The sequence below is a fragment of the Fukomys damarensis genome, unplaced genomic scaffold (assembly GCF_012274545.1).
Source record: "Fukomys damarensis isolate Sample0158 unplaced genomic scaffold, DMR_v1.0_HiC HiC_scaffold_24, whole genome shotgun sequence".
NCBI lineage: Eukaryota > Metazoa > Chordata > Mammalia > Rodentia > Bathyergidae > Fukomys > Fukomys damarensis.
The window spans coordinates 35563143-35582587 of NW_022900936.1; the positions used below are offsets into that span (position 1 = coordinate 35563143).

Here is a 19445-nt window from a genome sequence, read left to right on the forward strand (position 1 = left end):
ATAAAATTTATTTGCATTGGTCAGTGAATATATAGAGAAATCTCCAATCTATAGTACATTAAGCAATGTAGCCGATTCAAGCATCAAAAGCTTGCTGTCATATTCTTAATTGACTTAGAATCAACTAAAAGAGCCAGATATTGATACAAGTAAGATGAGAAATAAACATAAGGAGGGCGGGAGGAAAATGATTAATATAGGTCATCAGGAAATGTAGCCAGCTTTAAAATCCCAGAGTGAAAGTTGTACAAATTTCATCATGTTCTTTTTTGGTAAGAAAGATTCTTCTTACATGTAGAATTCTAGTGATCTGAGCCACAGCCTGGATTATTTTATTATAAATGTCATTACAAGCAATGTGTCTTAGAAATCTTTGCAGATTAAAATAAAGAGATCAACACTGTATCACACCAAACCAGCTCCTGCTTTGACATCTCAATCTCTCTTCAAGTTTCTGATTATTTTGCCGCTCCTTAACAATTATTTATCTCTTCTTCTATCCATCCTTTAAATTTTCATACAAGACAAAGTTTATAGTAAGTTCCAAAAAATATCTCTAACAAATCCACTGAAAATGAATTCTTTATTGTATGATAAATTAGATTCTGTAGATAGAAATATTAACCATTTTCTTGGGAAGACTCTTGAGATTGAATAACAACTAGACCTAAAGCCAGGGATAAAGATAAAAGTTGCAGGAAACTTGCTTTTCTCTCCAGGTTATAACTTGAAGTAAAAGAAAATTCAGACCTCTGAGAAGAACTTTGCCTACAGTATACACTTTTTTTTTATAGATTTTGGAAGGCACATATCCTAAGGGTATTTAGGATTAGTAGACTCTCCATATGAATTTTCTATTGGGAAATGCTACATTACTTGGCTGCAGGGATTTTAGGCTGCAAGTCCCAGGGAACTGAAATCATACTACTTTAAAGTCAAAATGCACAGGGGAAGAGGATGGAGAACATGCGATCCTAATCTTTTACTTGGAAAGACAATGTGTGGGTTTGCTGGTATATATAAGGACCTGACATAGGGAAACCTCTACCAAACATTTTTTTTTTTCCCCCTTCAATGGGTCAGTAGGAAGGACTGAAATCATTATCGAATTTAAGTTCTCTATAGCATTGGGGATTTAAGGGCAGTTAATATTGACATCTTCACTCTTACTTGATTTTTTTCAAATTATATTTAATTGTTAAAATGATCATTTTATTGTTCTCTAATTCATATTCAAACAAACAGTAATATAGCTATTATGACCAGAAGCCTTTGTTGGAAAGATAAGAATAAAAATGTTGAATTTTCAGAACCAAGTCCTAAGGGTTCACTGACTTTCTTTTACCATGGGAAAAGTCACTTAACCTCCCAGTGTCAGTTTGCCCATCTATGAAATGAGAAGGATAATATTTTCTTATGGGGATGTTTTGGCAATTATTTTTTTTGCAAATGTAGTGAATGAAATTGTTGCAGGCATCATTGGTCTTCTTCCACTTCTTTAAAGAAGCATACACTATTATTTATGCACCAGTTGGTAGTCAAAATGTTATCTGGGCTGAACTGTGCATACTTATAAGTGGTTTTATTGTATTTTTTACTTGAAGAATCTTCCCCCAGACTGCTCCATTTGTGCATTACATCTGTACCGCAGAACCTGGGAAAACTGTCTTAAAACCATTCTGAGTTTCATTATTTATGAGCGGCTAATCTGTGGTAATTATTCCTTTTTGTCTCAGCTCCTATTTTATCTGAGGTGTTTTTCTTGCCTTACCAATCTTTCTTCACAAGATTGATAGTTCTCTATGTTTCCCTGCTAGTGGTCATCTCCAAGCTGAAGGCAAAATACATCCCACCCTGGCTCAGTTAACTTTCCAGTGAATTACAAAAGAATTTGTTCCACCAACATCTAATTTAATTTTAAAACTCCACCCTAAAATTTACAGAGAACTATTCTGGGGAGTTACCACAGTAATTCTAAAAGGTTGTCACTGAAAAGACAAACTTCCTGGTATCAGATTTTTACACTCCATAGGCTTAATTACATATTGTGGTCATGAACCTCTGTGCTTGTGTCATTTAAGTCTGGAAAGAAAGTTTTCCCTTCAGGTTCTTCTGTCTCTTGTGCTGCCAATCAACAGCTTTTGGTGAATAAAATTCTTTATGCCAGTAGCTCCAGTACAATCTCAAGTGGTGCTTGTAGTAATGATAGAATCATTACAAGACTAAAGAAGAAAAGGGAAATATATTTCCTGGGTGTGATTAAGTCATCATAATGTTTCTTGCATATGTAAATTATCTTTCACTTAATGAACTACCCCACTCACATAATAGTGTTTTAACCTGGCTCTAGAAGGTCATTTTTACCCATGTTGCTCATTGTCTCCAAGCCTGCCAGTTTATTGCCAGATCATCTTGTTAATGTAAGATATATATTATTTTTCAGTGAGCATAAATTTTGTTTTAACTATTAGAAGTGCACTTATTAAGTAAATTTAGTATAAGATTTACTTACAAATTAGTGAAATTCTTAAGAAGATGGAAAACTATTTCCATTTTTTCATTTTCTCGTATTTTTTCTTTTCCCTTATTTCCTTGCCTTGGGAGGAGGGGGGTGAAGGGAGGGCAGGGACATGGGGAAAAAAATGAGAACCAAGACCTGTCATGTGAAGGTGCAGGATCCCAGTAATGAATGTAACTGTATTGTAGAGCTAGATTGTACCAATAAACTCAATTTAAAAAAAGAAAATGGAAAACTTATTTTATATAATAATACCAAGTCAAGGTCCATTTTAAAAGTAGGCATTACCTTGATTATAAAAGAATATATATTCACAGGAGAAAAGCAGGCAAGAGAAAAATGAAAAATATTACTTTTATCTCCTGGATTAGAGGAATCACTATAATTTTCTTGTCCTCTTTTTTTTTTTTTTTTTTTAGCACACTCAGGCTGACCACCAACTCCTACTTCAACATTTTGAGTTACTACAATTACAAGTGCATCTCACCATGCCTCGTTTCCATAATATTTTGATAAATATTTTACAGGACAAACACTTTTTAAAAGAATAATCATATGCTACATATATCTACATTTTATAAGAAGCACTTAACAGAAACTGAAACTAAAATTATAGCACTCATATTTTATAGGCTTTATTAAAAATATAAGAAATACAAGAAAATTATTTTTTTATGTTTTCTATCTTCCTTTAGAAACTTTGATCATCCAAAATATTTCATGCTTTATCTTCAGCAATGACACAATCTAGCAGTAACTAATTAATACAAGGCCAAGGGAAATTAATGATTATCATGTTACTCTTTGAATGCAAATCTTCATGTGTGCCAATGAGGAAATGAAAGTTTTCTGGAAATTGTAAAAAAATAAAAAGGAGTCTTGATACTATCAGTGGTGGTGTCCTATGATTAAATATTTTCAATTATTTTTCTCTTTTGAAATACATAGTTTTGTTGGTTAAACTTCGTTTTGAATGAGAAGTGAAGTTCACTGTAGATCTTGAGAAGTTAATCATTTTAAAGCATTTATTTAATCAACATTCTCTTTAATCTCCTTTTAGGCAGCCAAGGGCAGTTTCCACTAACACAGAATGTAACGGTTGTAGAAGGCGGAACTGCAATTTTGACCTGCAGGGTTGATCAAAATGATAACACCTCCCTCCAGTGGTCAAATCCAGCTCAACAGACTCTGTATTTTGATGACAAGAAAGGTGAATACATTTTCTTTTAAATGTTTTAATCGTATTCTAAAATATCCTAATTATAATGAATTTATTTTTCTAAGTTGATTCATATTATTCCTTTTGATTACCAAACTGCTTCTGCTTGTATTTAAATACTTTAAGTATTAAAATACTTTGTTTTGCAAGTCATAAACACTAAAGATAACCTATGTCAACTTTTTAATAAAATAAGCGGTTCTAATTTTGTTTTTAAAATACTTTTATGCCTTCACTTAACAATCGTTTTTGAGATATTAGATACATCTATTCCTCTCACTATTTTGAAAATAGGTTTAATATTTTTCTCCCTCATGATTCTAGAATGTCATTTTCACGACACTTAATTTTACATATTTGGAATATGGTATATATTTTGGGAATGTTTAATGATTTTATTCTCATCAATTGGATCTGAAAATAAAAATTGTAGAAGGGATTTCTAGAGTGAAGTTATGTATGTCCATGTTCCTCAATAAACTGAAATCATGTATGAAAATGTATTAACGTAAAATTGTCATACTTCATTAATTAGTTTGTGCTTCAAATTAAATACAAAAAGATTAAATAGACTTGAGCTGAATCCTTTTAGAAGAGTAAGGAAATTCACTATGTGTATTTGAAATGAACAATTAGCAATGTACTTTAAATTTCTAAATCCTCCTCCATTGCTGTACTGAAAAAGTAAAACCAATGCACTATAATGCAACTATGGAGGTTTTTTAAAGTAAATTTAAATTATACCAGCTATAAGTAGTTTCTTATATGTTATTTAGTATTTTCATAATATTTATGTTTCTTATAAATTTCTGTAGATAACAGTAAAATAATTCAAAATAAATTTAAAGTATTAAAATGTGTCCAAATAAAGACTAAGAACTGTTACTACTCACCAAAATATGAATTCTCTATATTTTATGTAGTGGTATATCTTTCCCTTTTTATTGTTGTCTAGAAATAAAATGAATCCTATAGTTTATTTTAAATATTAAATATATAATGAAGGATTATCTACCTAAATCATTGATAGAGACAAATAAATTGATTAATTTTTATTTTAAGACACTGCTGAGTTGGGTACGGAAACCAGCAGGTTTAAAATCTGCAGGGCAGGCTGGCCAGCTGGAGAGTCAGGGAAGAGTTTATGTTACAGCTCCAGACACAAGCACTATGCAGGTGGAAATACCTCTTTCTCGGGGCCCTTGCTCTCTCTCTAAGGCCTTCAGGTGATGGAATGAGGCCCACCAAATTAGAGTTGTTTATTCAGACTATTAACTTTAATATTAATCTCTTCTAAAAACAATTTCACAAGATCTGAACTGACTTTTCACCAAACATCTCAGTAGAGCAGTGCACTCTGGCACATGAGAGATACAAGACACTCACTGAACACATGAAATCATGGCCAAAACCAAGCCCTGTAAACAGTGTTTCCTTTTGCTGATAATTACACTTTCTGATATATTTTTTTATCTGCAGTCAACTCCAGGTAGCTGTGTTGTTCTACAGTACATATTTATACTAGTTAATTTATGAATTTGGTTATATATGCAAATTTAGTATAATACACAAAACATTAATTTTTCAAAATTGCTTTTTCTACCATTGCATTAAATGAAACAATTTACTTGGTAGCATTTTTGGAAAGAATTAATTATGTCATTAAAATGTTCCAAGCAACCATTATGAATTTTTTATGAATTAGAATTTTTTGTTGTTGTTCACCTATCCTACAAATACATAAAAAACATCTCCACTTCTTTAGTGTGTTGTTCTGGACATTGAAACCAGGGCCTCTTCTCTGAGCTACATCATTAACTCCTTATTTTTATTATTTTTTATTTTAAAACAAGAGCACCTTATGTTGCTGAATTGCTCAGGTTGGGCTCAAACTTGCCTCAGCCTCCCAGAACCCTGAGATTACAGGCATGTGCCAGCACACAGGTACATTCTCCACTGTTAAACAATTCGTGTTTTACCTTTTTAGGTGATCTTTGACAGTCATGTTTACAGTGACATATACAATGGTGAGGTCAAGTCCTGAGGCACAAACACAAAATCTATACTAAATGCCTTTGCTTCCTTTTTTTAGTGATTCTATAAGATATCCTGTACAAAACACCTAAAACTACAATTGATTTTGAGTATTTCAGAATAATGAATCTCTCCTGTAGAAAACAGAACTACTTCTAGTACAATCTTTGCAAAGACTTGGAAATAAGGCAAAACCCTTATTTCTGAGGAATAGCTATGGGGAAAAAACTCATGCTATATTTATGATAGCAAGCAATGTAATTTTGTGTCTTCATGCTGCCATAAAATACCCAATATATCTGATAACATTAACTCTTGAAGTATTCGCTTAATTCTGTTTGTCAAAAGTAGCTTAGAGGTATGTTCCCCCAAAGCCTGTTAAGTGTGTGGTTTACAGCAGGTTCTTGGCTTTGGTATTGGTCATTTTCTTACTTTATTGTGGTACTCATCATCAGTTTTAGTAAAAGAATGACAAGAACTGAGTAAAGAAGCCCTTCCATGAAAGGCAAACTCACAAATCTATTTCCCCGCACACCTAAGTGACACCTCAGTGTAACAGATCTCTGGTCAGTATGTTCATCAGATGCAAGAGCATGAGAAGTGAAAGCAGTTTTAAAGACTCCAGATCACAATTTTTTCCCATTTCATCTTTTGTCTAAGTGTATCTGTTTGGCCCACTTCAAACCTTTTGAGTAAATAAGCAAACCAACTAACGCCAGAGCCTAATTGCACAAGCTAAGCCTGAGTTAGAGAAATAGAGATAACCAAGTCTTTCATGCTGTTGACAACTGCATAAGAGCAAGAGAGAAAAAGAACAAGTTTTCTGTTCCTAATTATGCAAGCCCTTACAGGTGGCTGCTACAGTTAAAGGCTCTATCTTTAGCTCAACACATATTTCTGTCTGAGATTTTGTTGCTAGTGACTTTTAGCCCTAGTTACACAATGCAGTTAACCAAGGAGTTTTCCAGTTAGTCCAGGCATACGCAGCATTGGAATGTTTTAATTGTATCTCACATGATTTTGAAATGCAGCTGAGTTTTACACATTTAAAGTTATGTAAGTCAGTACTGACAACACTTCTCTGCACCTGTGTCTGAATTTCTGAACTGACTTAGCTTAATGAGAAGGGGAAAGGAAGGAAGCGAGCTAGTAAGGAAGGCATTAAGGAAGGGAGCGCAAGATGCTCCGCAGGACAGAACAGGCACAGCTCATTGCCACTGTTCCTGCCTCCATAAACTGGAAGAGACATTCTGAGTAGCATAGTTTTACAAAGGTCCTATTGTGAGGCTAAGCCAAGAACTCAGGATGTTGGCCCACTGGTAATATGTGAGTTGGGAAAAACCTTGCTTATTTGGAATTATTAGCTGAAAAAAATATTATACTGAGCAGTTGATGTTTAGATAGAGGAGAATTAAACTGAAAACCTTTAAGAATCAGAGAGGTTATATGTAAATATCTAGGAATATTTTTACAGGGAATGCTAGGTGTCACTTGGGGTATTGGCTAAAATGAAACTTATGTTGCTATATTTATTACTCAGTTAAAATTAAGAAGAACACATGAAATTCAGACTTCTGCTACTTTTAGCAATTTAATGTGATCAGCACCTTTTCCCATTGATATATGGAAAATTGATATTAAGGTCTCAAAGAAATTTGTCTAGAAACATTCCACTAATGACTAATGGAAAAGGGCTTTGCATCCAGGTACAGGCTTTACTTAGGTTTTCCCAGGAATATCTGAGAATGAAAGCCTCTGAGGGCCAGGCTACTTTAAGTATAACTGCAGCAACCTATGTGATTGATCTTTGACAGCTGCCTCTTTGTTAAGGAACACCAGTTTCTTTCCAGTTGTTGAAGATATACATAGAGCAAGACTGAAGATTACAGCATAGCAGCTCTGCTTAAGAGAACAGTCCATGAAGATAGAAATATTCTAGACTGGGGCTTAACACTCAGTAGCCATGGTAGATATTTAAATTTAAGCAAAGTAAAATTCAATGAAAATTTGAATGGAAGTCCTTTCCGCTTTATGTATGGAGAAACTGAGATATACATGCTTTACTCTCTTGAATCATATCTGAAAGAAAAATGATGAGACCTGAGGCTTCCTTTTACAAGTCTTTATCACATGCTTTGCTATTTAAAAAAGGAAATAATTTGATTGCCTTTATTATTATTATTATTATTATTATTATTATTATTATTATTATTTTCTTCTGGGACTGCAACTACTTTTAGGGTAGCATTTCAAAATTATCTTTCTGTGATTCAGCTCAACACATCTCATCTCAAATTTCAATCCTAGCACACCACTATAATTTCAGACATGTTACAAAATTCATAATATATATAGTAAAGGAAGAGAAAGAGGAGAGAGAGAGGGAGAGGGAGGGAGGGAGAGGGAGAGCATGAATCAGGTTCACATTAATAAACAATGATTCAAGAAGAATGGACAGGCTATTTACAAAGATAAAGGTATAATTAGGGGTACTACCTATGCTGATACTGCTTCCATGAATTAACATCCAACCCTTGTGATGGTGAGATGCAGTAGTGGATAGGAGTTGTGGCTATCTGGGAAGGGAGTAATATGCAGAAATATGAAAATTGGCTTTTCCCCTTCTCAGAGTCTGTTTTCTTGTCCATAACTTGCATAGGTTGACCACAAATGGAAGCTGTAGGTCAAGGGATCCTGAGTGTGTCAGTCTCCCCAAGCAAAAAACACAGAACGGAAATGATAAACAGAAAATAAAGCATACAACATATGGCACATAAACAAGTATTTCTCCCCGTCCCAGTTTTGGTTAGGATAAATTCCATTGAAAACCCTGTATCATTCTGTCTTCACAAGTATCTTCAATTGCAAAATTTCTTAACAGGATAAATAAGTTTCAATAATGTATTATTTGTTCTCACACAAATTATTTTGTTTCAATGCTATATTCCTCAAGTGCAATGTGTATATTGAAGTTTGCGTAGGATTCTTGAAGAATTTACTTCCACTTTTGCTAATAATGATGCCAGTATTTTCATTAAATATGAAACGTTTAGTTTTGAGCTTTATAGTTGCTACATTTTCTTCTTTGTACTCAGATTATTTGAGGCCAGCAATTTCAGAAAATATGAAAAGATGCTTATGTGCTTTAAATTTATTTGTTATCAATTTACCATGTGATAAGTTAAGTTATATCAATATTAAGGTTTGGAATTTTGACATTCCTAACCACATATGCATGTGTGGATGTTTTCAGAAAATTTTAATTTTTGAACTGTTTATATAAGAGAAATCTCCCATGTTTGATATCCTTTAGAAAAATGAGGTTTCTTTTATACTGTCATTTTTACAATATATTTTTTAATGTTTTTATTTACAAAGAGAAGTGAAATTTTCTACAAATAAAGTGGAAGTATCTGTGTAAAAACTGGCCTAATTCTTGAATTAAACCCTCTTGCTCATTGCACATTGTTTTTAACTAACAGAATTTTTGCTAAAAGGCAAGAAAGAAAAACTATTTCTACAACACTGAAAAATTTGTTTCTATTTTCTGGTAATAGCTTTATTCATTCAACAAATGCTGATAAGCACTGTACTAAGTTGTTTGCAGTGATTATAGCTCTCTAATTTTTGACTCCATTCAATATCAAGCAAAGCTACTTAAAAGAAAGCTTGTCACAATAAAATTAAATCTATTTATCTTCTAATCATATGAACTTTAGGGCACATTTTTTGTAAGTACATTTGTCCATTAGTAAGGCATACAGACCCGCATACGGCCAACAACTATTGCAACGACATTAAACACCCTGGAGTTTATCTGTTTTGATAGTTAGGAACTAAAAGTGAGATGATGAACTGGCTAGAGTCAGACTAGGTAGTCACTACCATTAGGTTATGTATTTTCAAAGAAACAAATGCAAATAATGAACAATTTCTAGGTAAATTCTTCACCGTCTTTGCTGTATTTCAGATGCTCCGTTTTGCAAATTAGTTGTTCCAAAGGCACATTCAGCAAGTGTTCTTAATCTGTAAATATCTAAGCATCTTTGATAAATGAAACATTTCCAAATTATAATTTCAGTTCATTTTGATAAATATTTATCAAATATAGCTATGTCCTAGGAATTTTGCTGGCATCAGGAATTTTAAAATAATGAAACATAAATTTTACCCCAAAGTAGCAGAATGTTATAAATCATTTATAGCATAGTGCAGCACAAATAGAGTAGGAAAAAGTATTGCATCAGGAATATTTTTAGGGAAATACTATAATTCTTTTGGCTACATAACAAACTTCATTGTAGAAAATGTATACTGACCATATAATTAATAAATGAACCCTTTGTGAGCCCAGAAAAAATAATTTGACTTGAAAATATGAATGACTGAAAATATTTTTGATGAAGATCATTTATTTATTAACAATTGTGAGTTATGTGCCATTCATAAATGTTAAGAACAACATTATCGTGCATAAGAACTTGATTTTCCAGTGACCCACTCACACTTTTTCTATTTTGAATAGTCCTTTTGTTGGGATCAGCACAGATATCCTGGGAATCAAAGATAATCTAACAAAAATAAGTTTTAAAACAGCATTATCATTATAGCTCTTTAGTACATATTAGAAAAACCTCAATATTATCAAAAAATACTAGTATATAAGGTATAATTTTCTTAACTTTTGACAAGACATTACAATTTTACTCCTTAACTTTTAGAGTTTTTGTCCAGTTGTGTTTTTTCTTAACTATGTATGCCTAAGAGACTGATTCTCCCACCTATGGCAATATTTTTGGTTAGGTTGAAATAGACAAAAACTTATTACTCTAACAAAGTTTTCTTTTTCCTCAAAATCTTAGAAAATTTGAATTTCTCTGATCTAGTTTTAAAATTTTAAGCGAGATATGGATGTATTCAGCTTGTACGAGATACCTCCTAGTTATAACCAAGTCTTTGTGGCCACTGACTGAGGCAGCAGCCAGAATGTCATCTTCTCTATTCAGTGATGGCCCTATTTAATAGGTTCAGTATGTCAAATCAATGCAGAAAAAATTGTTCAATCTTAGAAAAAATTGTTTATGGAAATAAATTAAAATAAAGTAAAAATGAATGAAAACTGTTTTTTTATTACTTGGAAACCCTTTTAAATAAAGGAGCTTTTTAAACTCACAGAGCTTTTTAACAAGTCATATTTGAAATATGAGTTAAATTACACAAATGTAAACAAAAACAAAGAAAAAATGTAAAGTCACTCATTAAAGATGATACTAATTAGCTATTAAATTATGAATTTATTGAGGTTGAAATGTTAATGAATATAATGAGGTTTTCTATTTATTCTCTTGATTTTCTTTCATTGTTTGAGACATTTCTTATATTTATAAATACTGTTTTCCTTCACTTAGTCTATTCAGAAGGCATTTCTTCATTTTTCATACAAAGCAATACAATTTTACAATATCTTTTTCAGAATAACTACCTTAATTTATTTTTATATTTTATGAGAATAAAAAGCTAAAAATTAGTATAAGTTCTCTACCTTTCCCAACTTGTTTTTTGAGTCCCAGCAGGCTTCTGTGAGTGATCCTTAGAATCAGCAGTAAACAAGCATTTTGCAGCTCTGGTGAAATGTAGGAGGTAGTGTTATTTTAGTACTAAAATGTGGGTGTTTGTCAGAATGAAGTCTCTTGGTTTTACGCATATTTATTTTGAGGCTAGTAAGTGGACTACAGAACAAATGGAAAGCAGGCGGGGGAAAGTTGAGGGATTGCACCAAGTGGTCCATGTTAACCACTTTTATGTTTTAGAAAGAATGTCAGTTGTTTACAAGGAATAACAGAAGTACAAATCTAGACATAAAATCTTGCATTTGAACTTTAAAAGCCTTTTCATCAAATACACTCCATCTTTTTATTAAGGAAAATCTCACACAGTAAGATTGAATCAACCGATTTGGCAGTCCAAATTTATGATGCTCTTCTATGAAGATAATGATTGATTACTAGCCATATATTTGCTTCTTTTAACTTAAAATCTACTTCATGAATTTTCCAAACATTATTGATGAGTTGACTGTTTGACGGTTATAAACATGGTAGTTAGGGATGTTGCCCTTCAATCCCAGTTGCACCATGAACTTGGATGTGATCTTGAATTGAGTTGATCACTTCTATAAATCAATTTTGGTTCCAGCTCACAAGCCTTCTTGCCAATAGTTGTATGTGGCCACCTTCTCGGTCCAGGTGCATTGGCTGAATTCTCCTTGAAGTTTAGTTTAAGATTTTGAAAATCTTATGCTACAACATAACACAAAATTAAAAGTAAAACAAATCCTAAAGCTGTTACTGAAGATCTTAAGTAATTTCTACCTAACAGTACATTGAGATCACATATATGTGATCTTTCTTTAATGTAGATGTGGCTAGGTTATGGATAAATACTTTGTATTAGTCAGCTTTCACACTGTTAGGACCAAATGCCCAGAACGCATACGTTAAAGGAGAAAATGGCTCATTTGGCTCATAGCTTCAGAAACTTTAGTCCATAGTCAGCTATCTTTGAGTGTGTGGTGGAGCAAGCTGCTCACCTCATGGTGGCAGAGAAGCAGAGCACGGAGAAAGAATACCATCCAGAAGTACTCCACCCAAAGGCACACCTCCAGTGACTGGCTCCCTCTAACCGATCTTTCTAACAGCTCATTTCACTATAAACATCAGTGCCAGGGCTTAGTCCAACGGGTACCCTGCCCCCCTTATCCAATCACCTCTCTGGGAATTGCTTAATCTTCTTAAAGTGAAAATTAACTTTGGCTGTCACATACTTGAAATTGGATTTTTAATTAATGAAACATAAAAAACCAATACGAAATGACAATGTTTAGCATTACAGTTCGTGGTGTAACTAACCAGAAAGTGAAAATGAAACCGAAATTTCTAATTTGGTATCTGAATTATAACCTTAAAGGCTTTAGAAGAAAGGCCATACCCGAGGGCAGAGATTTTAGGTGGAAAAGGCAGGTCTTTCCTTTTTCATTTGGGCTCTTGGAGTGAGAAATACCTATCTATAGAGAGGCTCTCCTACTTGGAAAACCACTGAGACCCCGGGAAAAAGGTAGGAGAGGCACAGGGGAAATAGTACTCATATCTGGCACTGGCAGCCGTTTTAGTTGATTTCTGTGCCTCCTATGTATTGATTAGTTTGTAGTTTGTGTATTATATCTAAATATTCTGTTACCGGTCCTCTGTTTCTTTACTCTGGGAGATTTTCCTTATGTTACACAGTGTTGTCTACAAATAGCCTTAGATTGATGCTTAGCAGTTTAACAATGAAATGTATAACTTCAAAATTAGAGGATTCAAAGAAAAAATTAATATTTCAGCTGCTATCAGAGGGGAAGCTATAGAGACAGAAAGGGAAAAGGAAGGTAAAATAGTAGCAGAAATATGACATGATGATGGCCTGAATCAGAAAGAGAGCTATGAAAATTCAGCCAAAGAACATGGAAAGCAAGAGATAGCTTGGGCTTCTGTGGTGTGATTAGGTGACAAAAAATTAATTCCCACTTTTCAAACCAGCAGCACCCGAAGAGCCATATCATTGCCATATGATTCCAGGCCGGAAATGTAGTTCGGTGATGGAGCCCTCGCTTAGCATGACAAGGCCCAGGGTCAATCATCCATACAGAAAAACAGAGTAAAAAAAAAAAAAAAAAAAAAAAACCTCAAAGTAACCTACCTTATATTTACGTCAGAGCTTGATTTAATCATAATTCTGAGTTTCTAAAGATTCTAGGATGACAGATTCTCATGAAAATTCTGGACATATTAATTCACTATACCTTTTCATTCTGATGTAATATATAACAAGAATTATTAATGTATTCAGGAGGAATTATTGAAATGACTGATTTTTCGAGTTGTTCTGGGCAGAAGCCAAAATGGGCAAAATATCTGCCTTCATGTAACTGCAATTCAAATGGAAACAAACTAAGTATAAGCAAAATGAATAGGTAATTAAATGGTATGTCTGAGAGTGATAAATTATATGATTGAACAAAGTTCAAGAAACGGTGATAGACACAGTGATATATGCACACCCATGTTTATAGCGGCACAGTTTGTAATAACTAAAACTTGGAAACAGCCCATTTGCCCATCAGTAGGAAACTGGATAAAGATGTGGTTTTTCTATAAAATGGAATGCTACTCAGCCATAAAGAATGAGAAATTGGATTCATTCATAGGAAAATGGATACATATTGAGGATATACTCCTATGTGAAATAAATAAGTCACACGTGTAAATACCAAATAGTTTCTCTGGTGTGAGAAACTATAATAGTACATAAGAACCTAATGAGATAATTGACAATGTGAAATAGAAGAAAAGGGCAAAAGGTGTAGGGAAAGTGGGAAGGGTAGGGGAAAGGGAACAAGGGAAAAGAAAAAAATATGAGAAAATGGAAATAAAGTGTTTGTAAATGGCGAGGGGAGGAGGGGGTGAAGCGAGGGCAGGGACAAGGGGAAAAAATGAGAACCAAGCCCTGTCCTGTAAAGGTACAAGATCCGAATGATGAATGTAACTGTACTGTATACCTAAAAAGTACCAATAAACTCAATAAAAAAAGAAAAGGATGTTAGTTATCAAAAATAAAGAAAGTACATTTCTCTAAAAGAAAAGAAAGGGTGATAGAAAATGGAAAGTGAAATATACATGATAGAAAGTCTCATTAAGAAGCTGACATTAACATAAAGATCAGTAAGAGATTAAAGAACTACGTGTGGATTTATTTGTGAGGAGAGTGAGCCAAGCAGAGGAGCTACCTGAAATGGAGCAATATGAAGGCTACAGGAAGGAGAACTCGGCCAGTATGGCCCCGCAGGGTGGATGAGCAGAGGAGTCAAGTCCCATAAAAATGAGTGAGCAGAGTGAGGAGATGGGGATTTGTCAGCCATTGAAAACTCTTGGCTTTTTCCTCTCTTTAAGACAAGAAAGCACTGGAGGATGTTAAGCCAAAGAGTGAGGTGATCTTATCAGCATTTTTAACAGTATCACTTAGACTAGCATGGGGAAAATAAATTATAAAGAAGTAAGAGGATTAAAAAACAGGGATAGCAGTTATACAACTATTGCAGTAATCCAGCCAAACCTTAAGTTGGTTCCGATAAGGATCAGTGAAGATGATGAGTAGATTGAATTCTGTGGATAAAAGTAAAGAAAGTCTACTGAGTTAGTAGACTAATTTGTCCTGGATCATAGCAGAAAAGTAGGATTGGGAAGTGAAAGAGGAATCATACATGATTTTGTAGCTACTTATTTGAATATTTGGAGTAATAAAAAGAAGCTAAAAATATTAAAGGGATGGAGACTGGGACTGATTAGTGTCAGATTTGGATTTGGCCTTGTAATATTTGAGTATAGTAAAGATACAGGGGGAAACTCTATCCTAGAAAGTTTGTATGTGAGTCTGGAACCTAGAATTAATTTAAATTGAAGATCTTAAAAATAGTGCAGATATATGTTAGATTCTTTACCAAGAAAACCCAGAGAAAAATAGTTTAAGGACTGAGCCCCAGGACAATAGATTAGAGAGGTTAGGGAAAAAAAGTATGTGAGTCATTAATTCAAAAATTATTTTTCTTTTCTTTCTTTTTTTTTTCATGTGTATAGAAGAGCTTTCTGTTTATAGTAACATTTATTGTGCAGAATACTTCTTAAAAACAATGATATAACTAGACTTTGCCTTAGCTTTATCCTGCAGTTTAGAAGTTGCAAGCACTTTGCTTTTTATTTCTTTTACTTTTGATGTTTACCTATCTTATCATAAATATCCAGAAAATAAATCAGTGTAGACGTGGTTCTCTTCTTATATGTTTCTTCACACGTAGGAAGTTTCTTAGATGAGGTCTGTTTTACAATTATGTCTTCTTCTTTTTGTTCACCCTTAGAATTTTGTATTTCCAAACAAGAAAGCTTTGTACTCTTTCCCAGGGAGATGATTAGTAAGGGCAGCAAATGCAGGTTCAGCTATCAGAGACTTTCAATGGAAATATCATCTACTGAAAGGCTATTAATGAGAGGACAGAAATCCTACATCCATGATTATGTATGAACCATCCTGACTGTGGGTCTGAACCATCAGTTTATATTCAGGTTATTTAAGTCTCCTCCAGTCTTTAAAGAAAACAAAATGAGAACAGGAACAATCTTAAGAAAGCAAGATGCTCTCCAAATTCTGTCTTCTTTAACTTAATCCAACTTTTCACCTGGAAGTAAAATGGAGAAAACATTCTTGTTTTTGTTCTATGCAGAAAGAAAAAATGGTATAGACATTTTTTATATAGCAAATGTATCAATGTCCATTTTGCATTCTCACCACCATTGAGATCTTTTCTTTAGCAACAAGAACTTTCTGAGCAAGATCTCAGGTGTGGAGATGTAGTGGTAACCTTGGAAAACTCAGACCATTAATGGAGCTCCATATATACAACTTACATTATCTGTAAGGGCATATTTTCCCCTAAGTGAAGCACAATGATAATGTTATAAAACACAACAAAATTAATTGGTATGTAACAAAATACTAATGAGACATAAAAATGTAAGTTCCAATGTCTTGCTATCATTTTCTGCAAACATACCATATGAAAAAAAGAAAAATTTGCAAAACTATAGGTACTTACTTATTAAATGTGACATTGGAAATAATGCATAAAATTATTTTTATAATGTCATTCTGGAATCAAAAATAAACAAGTTATGAAAGAAATAGTAGTTGTTCATAGTCACACTTTGAATGAACACCTCATGTATTAATTATTTTATTTTCATGTAGCACGCATGTTAGTTTTGCACTTATGCAATCTCTATTTTGACTGCTGCAGTTCTTGAAGGGAACAATGTATGAATTAAATTACTTTTATTCTTATATTAGCAATAGTTATACTACAGAAATTACATTTAGACAAGTACTTAAACAAGAATGAAAAAAGATTTTGAAGCAACTTCAGCAAGCTTAGGCTACTCCTTTTAAACTTCTATCTAAAATGAGGCAAATTTTGCTGTATTTTGAAATTCATCTTCAATCTGTGATGAGCAGCTAGTTCTAGTATTTACTCCATAAATTTATAGGAAAATGCAGCTTTTAATAAAAGAAAGAAACTCAAGATCTGTATGGATCTCTTTTGATTGTATATTAAATCTAAAATATCTGTGCATTGACGTGAGATCATGTATGGTGACTGTGTGCAAAGGGCAATATCAAGATTATCACTTGTGATGATATTTGCATTTATTTATAGAGATCATGTCATAAGTAATTGCTGAAACTCTAATATTTACTTTGTCTTTTGATCTTACTCACCATTGTAAGATATGCTGCATTCGTTTCTTGCTAGATGTAAGAGCATCATTAAGGATATCAAATATCGGATAAATAAACTAGGCTGAGTTTCCACATCTTTAAATTTTGAAAATGAGCTATATTTTATGTGGTAGAAAGGATAATTTTTTTTGTTTAAGCATTTTCAACAGCAACAGGTGGACTGCCACTCTGAAAAGTACTTTAAGTCATATATGCAGTGCAGATAAGAAGTATTTTGCAGAAGTGTGATTAATATGACCTATTACCTTGGAGAAATATCTATCATATAGATACAAGATTTGAAAATAATTAAATTATGTTATTCTACTACATTTTATTGTTAGCAGTTACGAAAAATGATAAACAATACACTAACTGAAAATTGGGCAGTTTTGTACAAAAGTGTGTCTTAAGCATATGATTCTATACTTAGATTTGTAAACATATAGATATATAATTATCATGAATATATCTTTTGAGAATGCTTATCAACTGCTAGACAATGAAAACTACAATGCAGAAAAATTACAGAGAATTAGATTAGAAAAGATTCAAAGCAGAGGACAAATTTTGAGGTTGGGTTAAAATTTACAGAACAGTGTGCTGCAGCTTAAGACTGTTGAAAGCTTTTTGTGCATTTTGCTTCTATTTCTATTTCTGTTTCTCTTATTGTGGGGAAATAGCAAATAGTTTATTTCAGCTGGGAATGCTTAAAAAGGATTTAATGCTATAGTATTTACAATGGTAGTATTATTGTATGCACCTTATATTTATAAATACTAAGGGAGAGAGAAAGTCAGTAACAGGCTTAATTCCTCAATGTCTGCATTGGTGCAAGAATATCAAACCAGACTGTCTGACTTCATAGTCTTTGCTATTTAGAGTGTTATCTCATGGACAGTAAATGGTAACTAAGAATGAAAAATTGAGACTACATTTATACAAGAAAGGTAATGCACGCATATTATTTCCCAAATGATTACGGGTGAGTTGACATTACACAGGTGAGCTATGAAGGCGATTGAGGTAAGAGGTGTGACTATCCACTGGATGGCTCAGTGGGCACTGCCATGTGGGAAGAATTGGAGTACTAAGTCGGGTAGATCACTGAGAGGGAAAGTGGGGTACTTGCATGAATGAAATAAGGAAGGTGAAAATCACGTAAAGTTTATATTGTTTGAAAATCTCTAAGTGATTCCCAAGTGTAAGAAACAATATTTTCTGTTAGAAATAGATACCCAACCCTTGTCTCTAATCTCAACTCTAAGAAATTTGCTTGCTGAGTGGCACAGCAGACTTTCTTATTTGGACCAATGTAAAGTAACTAACTGAGGAGTAGTAAGGACCCAAAATGGGAGGAGGAAGGAAAAGATGAAACAACTGAAAGAAAAATTGAGATTTAAAAATTTATATTACAAAACACATTGACAGTGGAGAGGCATGGACACTAAGCAATGATAATCGAAGACTCAGATCTCAAACATCTGTTAATGTGATGCTCTAAAAATAAAGAGAGACACCAGGAGTAAAAGAATACGATAAGGATTGAAATGATGAAAACAGGGAGTATGATAACTCTCAACAAGAATGGTTTGTATTTTAAAATTATACTTTACATTCATGAACGCATGTATTACATTATATAAACTAAGTATAGCTACCCTGGGATTTTTAGAACAACATAGAACTTATAAGTATTTAAAGGAAAATTACAATGAGAGGTTGTAATCAGTTTATGGTAGAAAACAGGTGACACTAGCTATAATGATGGTTATAAAAATTTGGGAAGGCTTAAGGAAACGAACCAAAGGTGAATGGTTTGAGGGCCACCACCAATGAGATGATGTTACTCATCATCTCCAAGCCTGAGATGGTACTTTTTTTCCCTCTTTAAGTTTATTGGTACATTTAAAGCAAACAGCAGTTACAGTTATTATTGGGATCTGGTACCTTTACATGACAGGTCTTGGTTCTTGTCTTTCCCCTTTCCCCTGCCCTCCCTTCACCCGCTTCACCCTTCCCTATTTACAAAAACTTTATTTCCATTTGTTCCTTTTTCACACTTTTTCTTTTCCCTTATTTCCTTTCCTTTCCCCTTAAAACATTTTCTTCCTATTTCACACTATCAGTTATACCATTTGAACCTTATTTACATTTTTAGTTTTTTCCACCAGAGAAACTTAGTTGGTATTTACTCGTGTATCCTATTTATTTCACTTAAGAGGATAGCCTCAGTGTGCACCCATTTAACTATAAATGTCTCATTTCTCATTCTTTATGGCTGACTAGTACTCCATTTATAACAAACAA

General features: G+C 33.3%; 1 protein-coding gene across 1 annotated transcript in view; it reads left to right on the forward strand.

Annotated features, from left to right (window-relative positions):
• Positions 1-19445, forward strand: part of Cadm2 (cell adhesion molecule 2) — a 241785-nt gene that overhangs the window by 3384 nt on the left and 218956 nt on the right. Inside the window, exon 2 of the mRNA XM_010602876.3 lies at positions 3579-3728. Coding sequence (XP_010601178.1) covers positions 3579-3728 — 150 coding nt within the window. The remainder of the gene's footprint in view (positions 1-3578; positions 3729-19445) is intronic.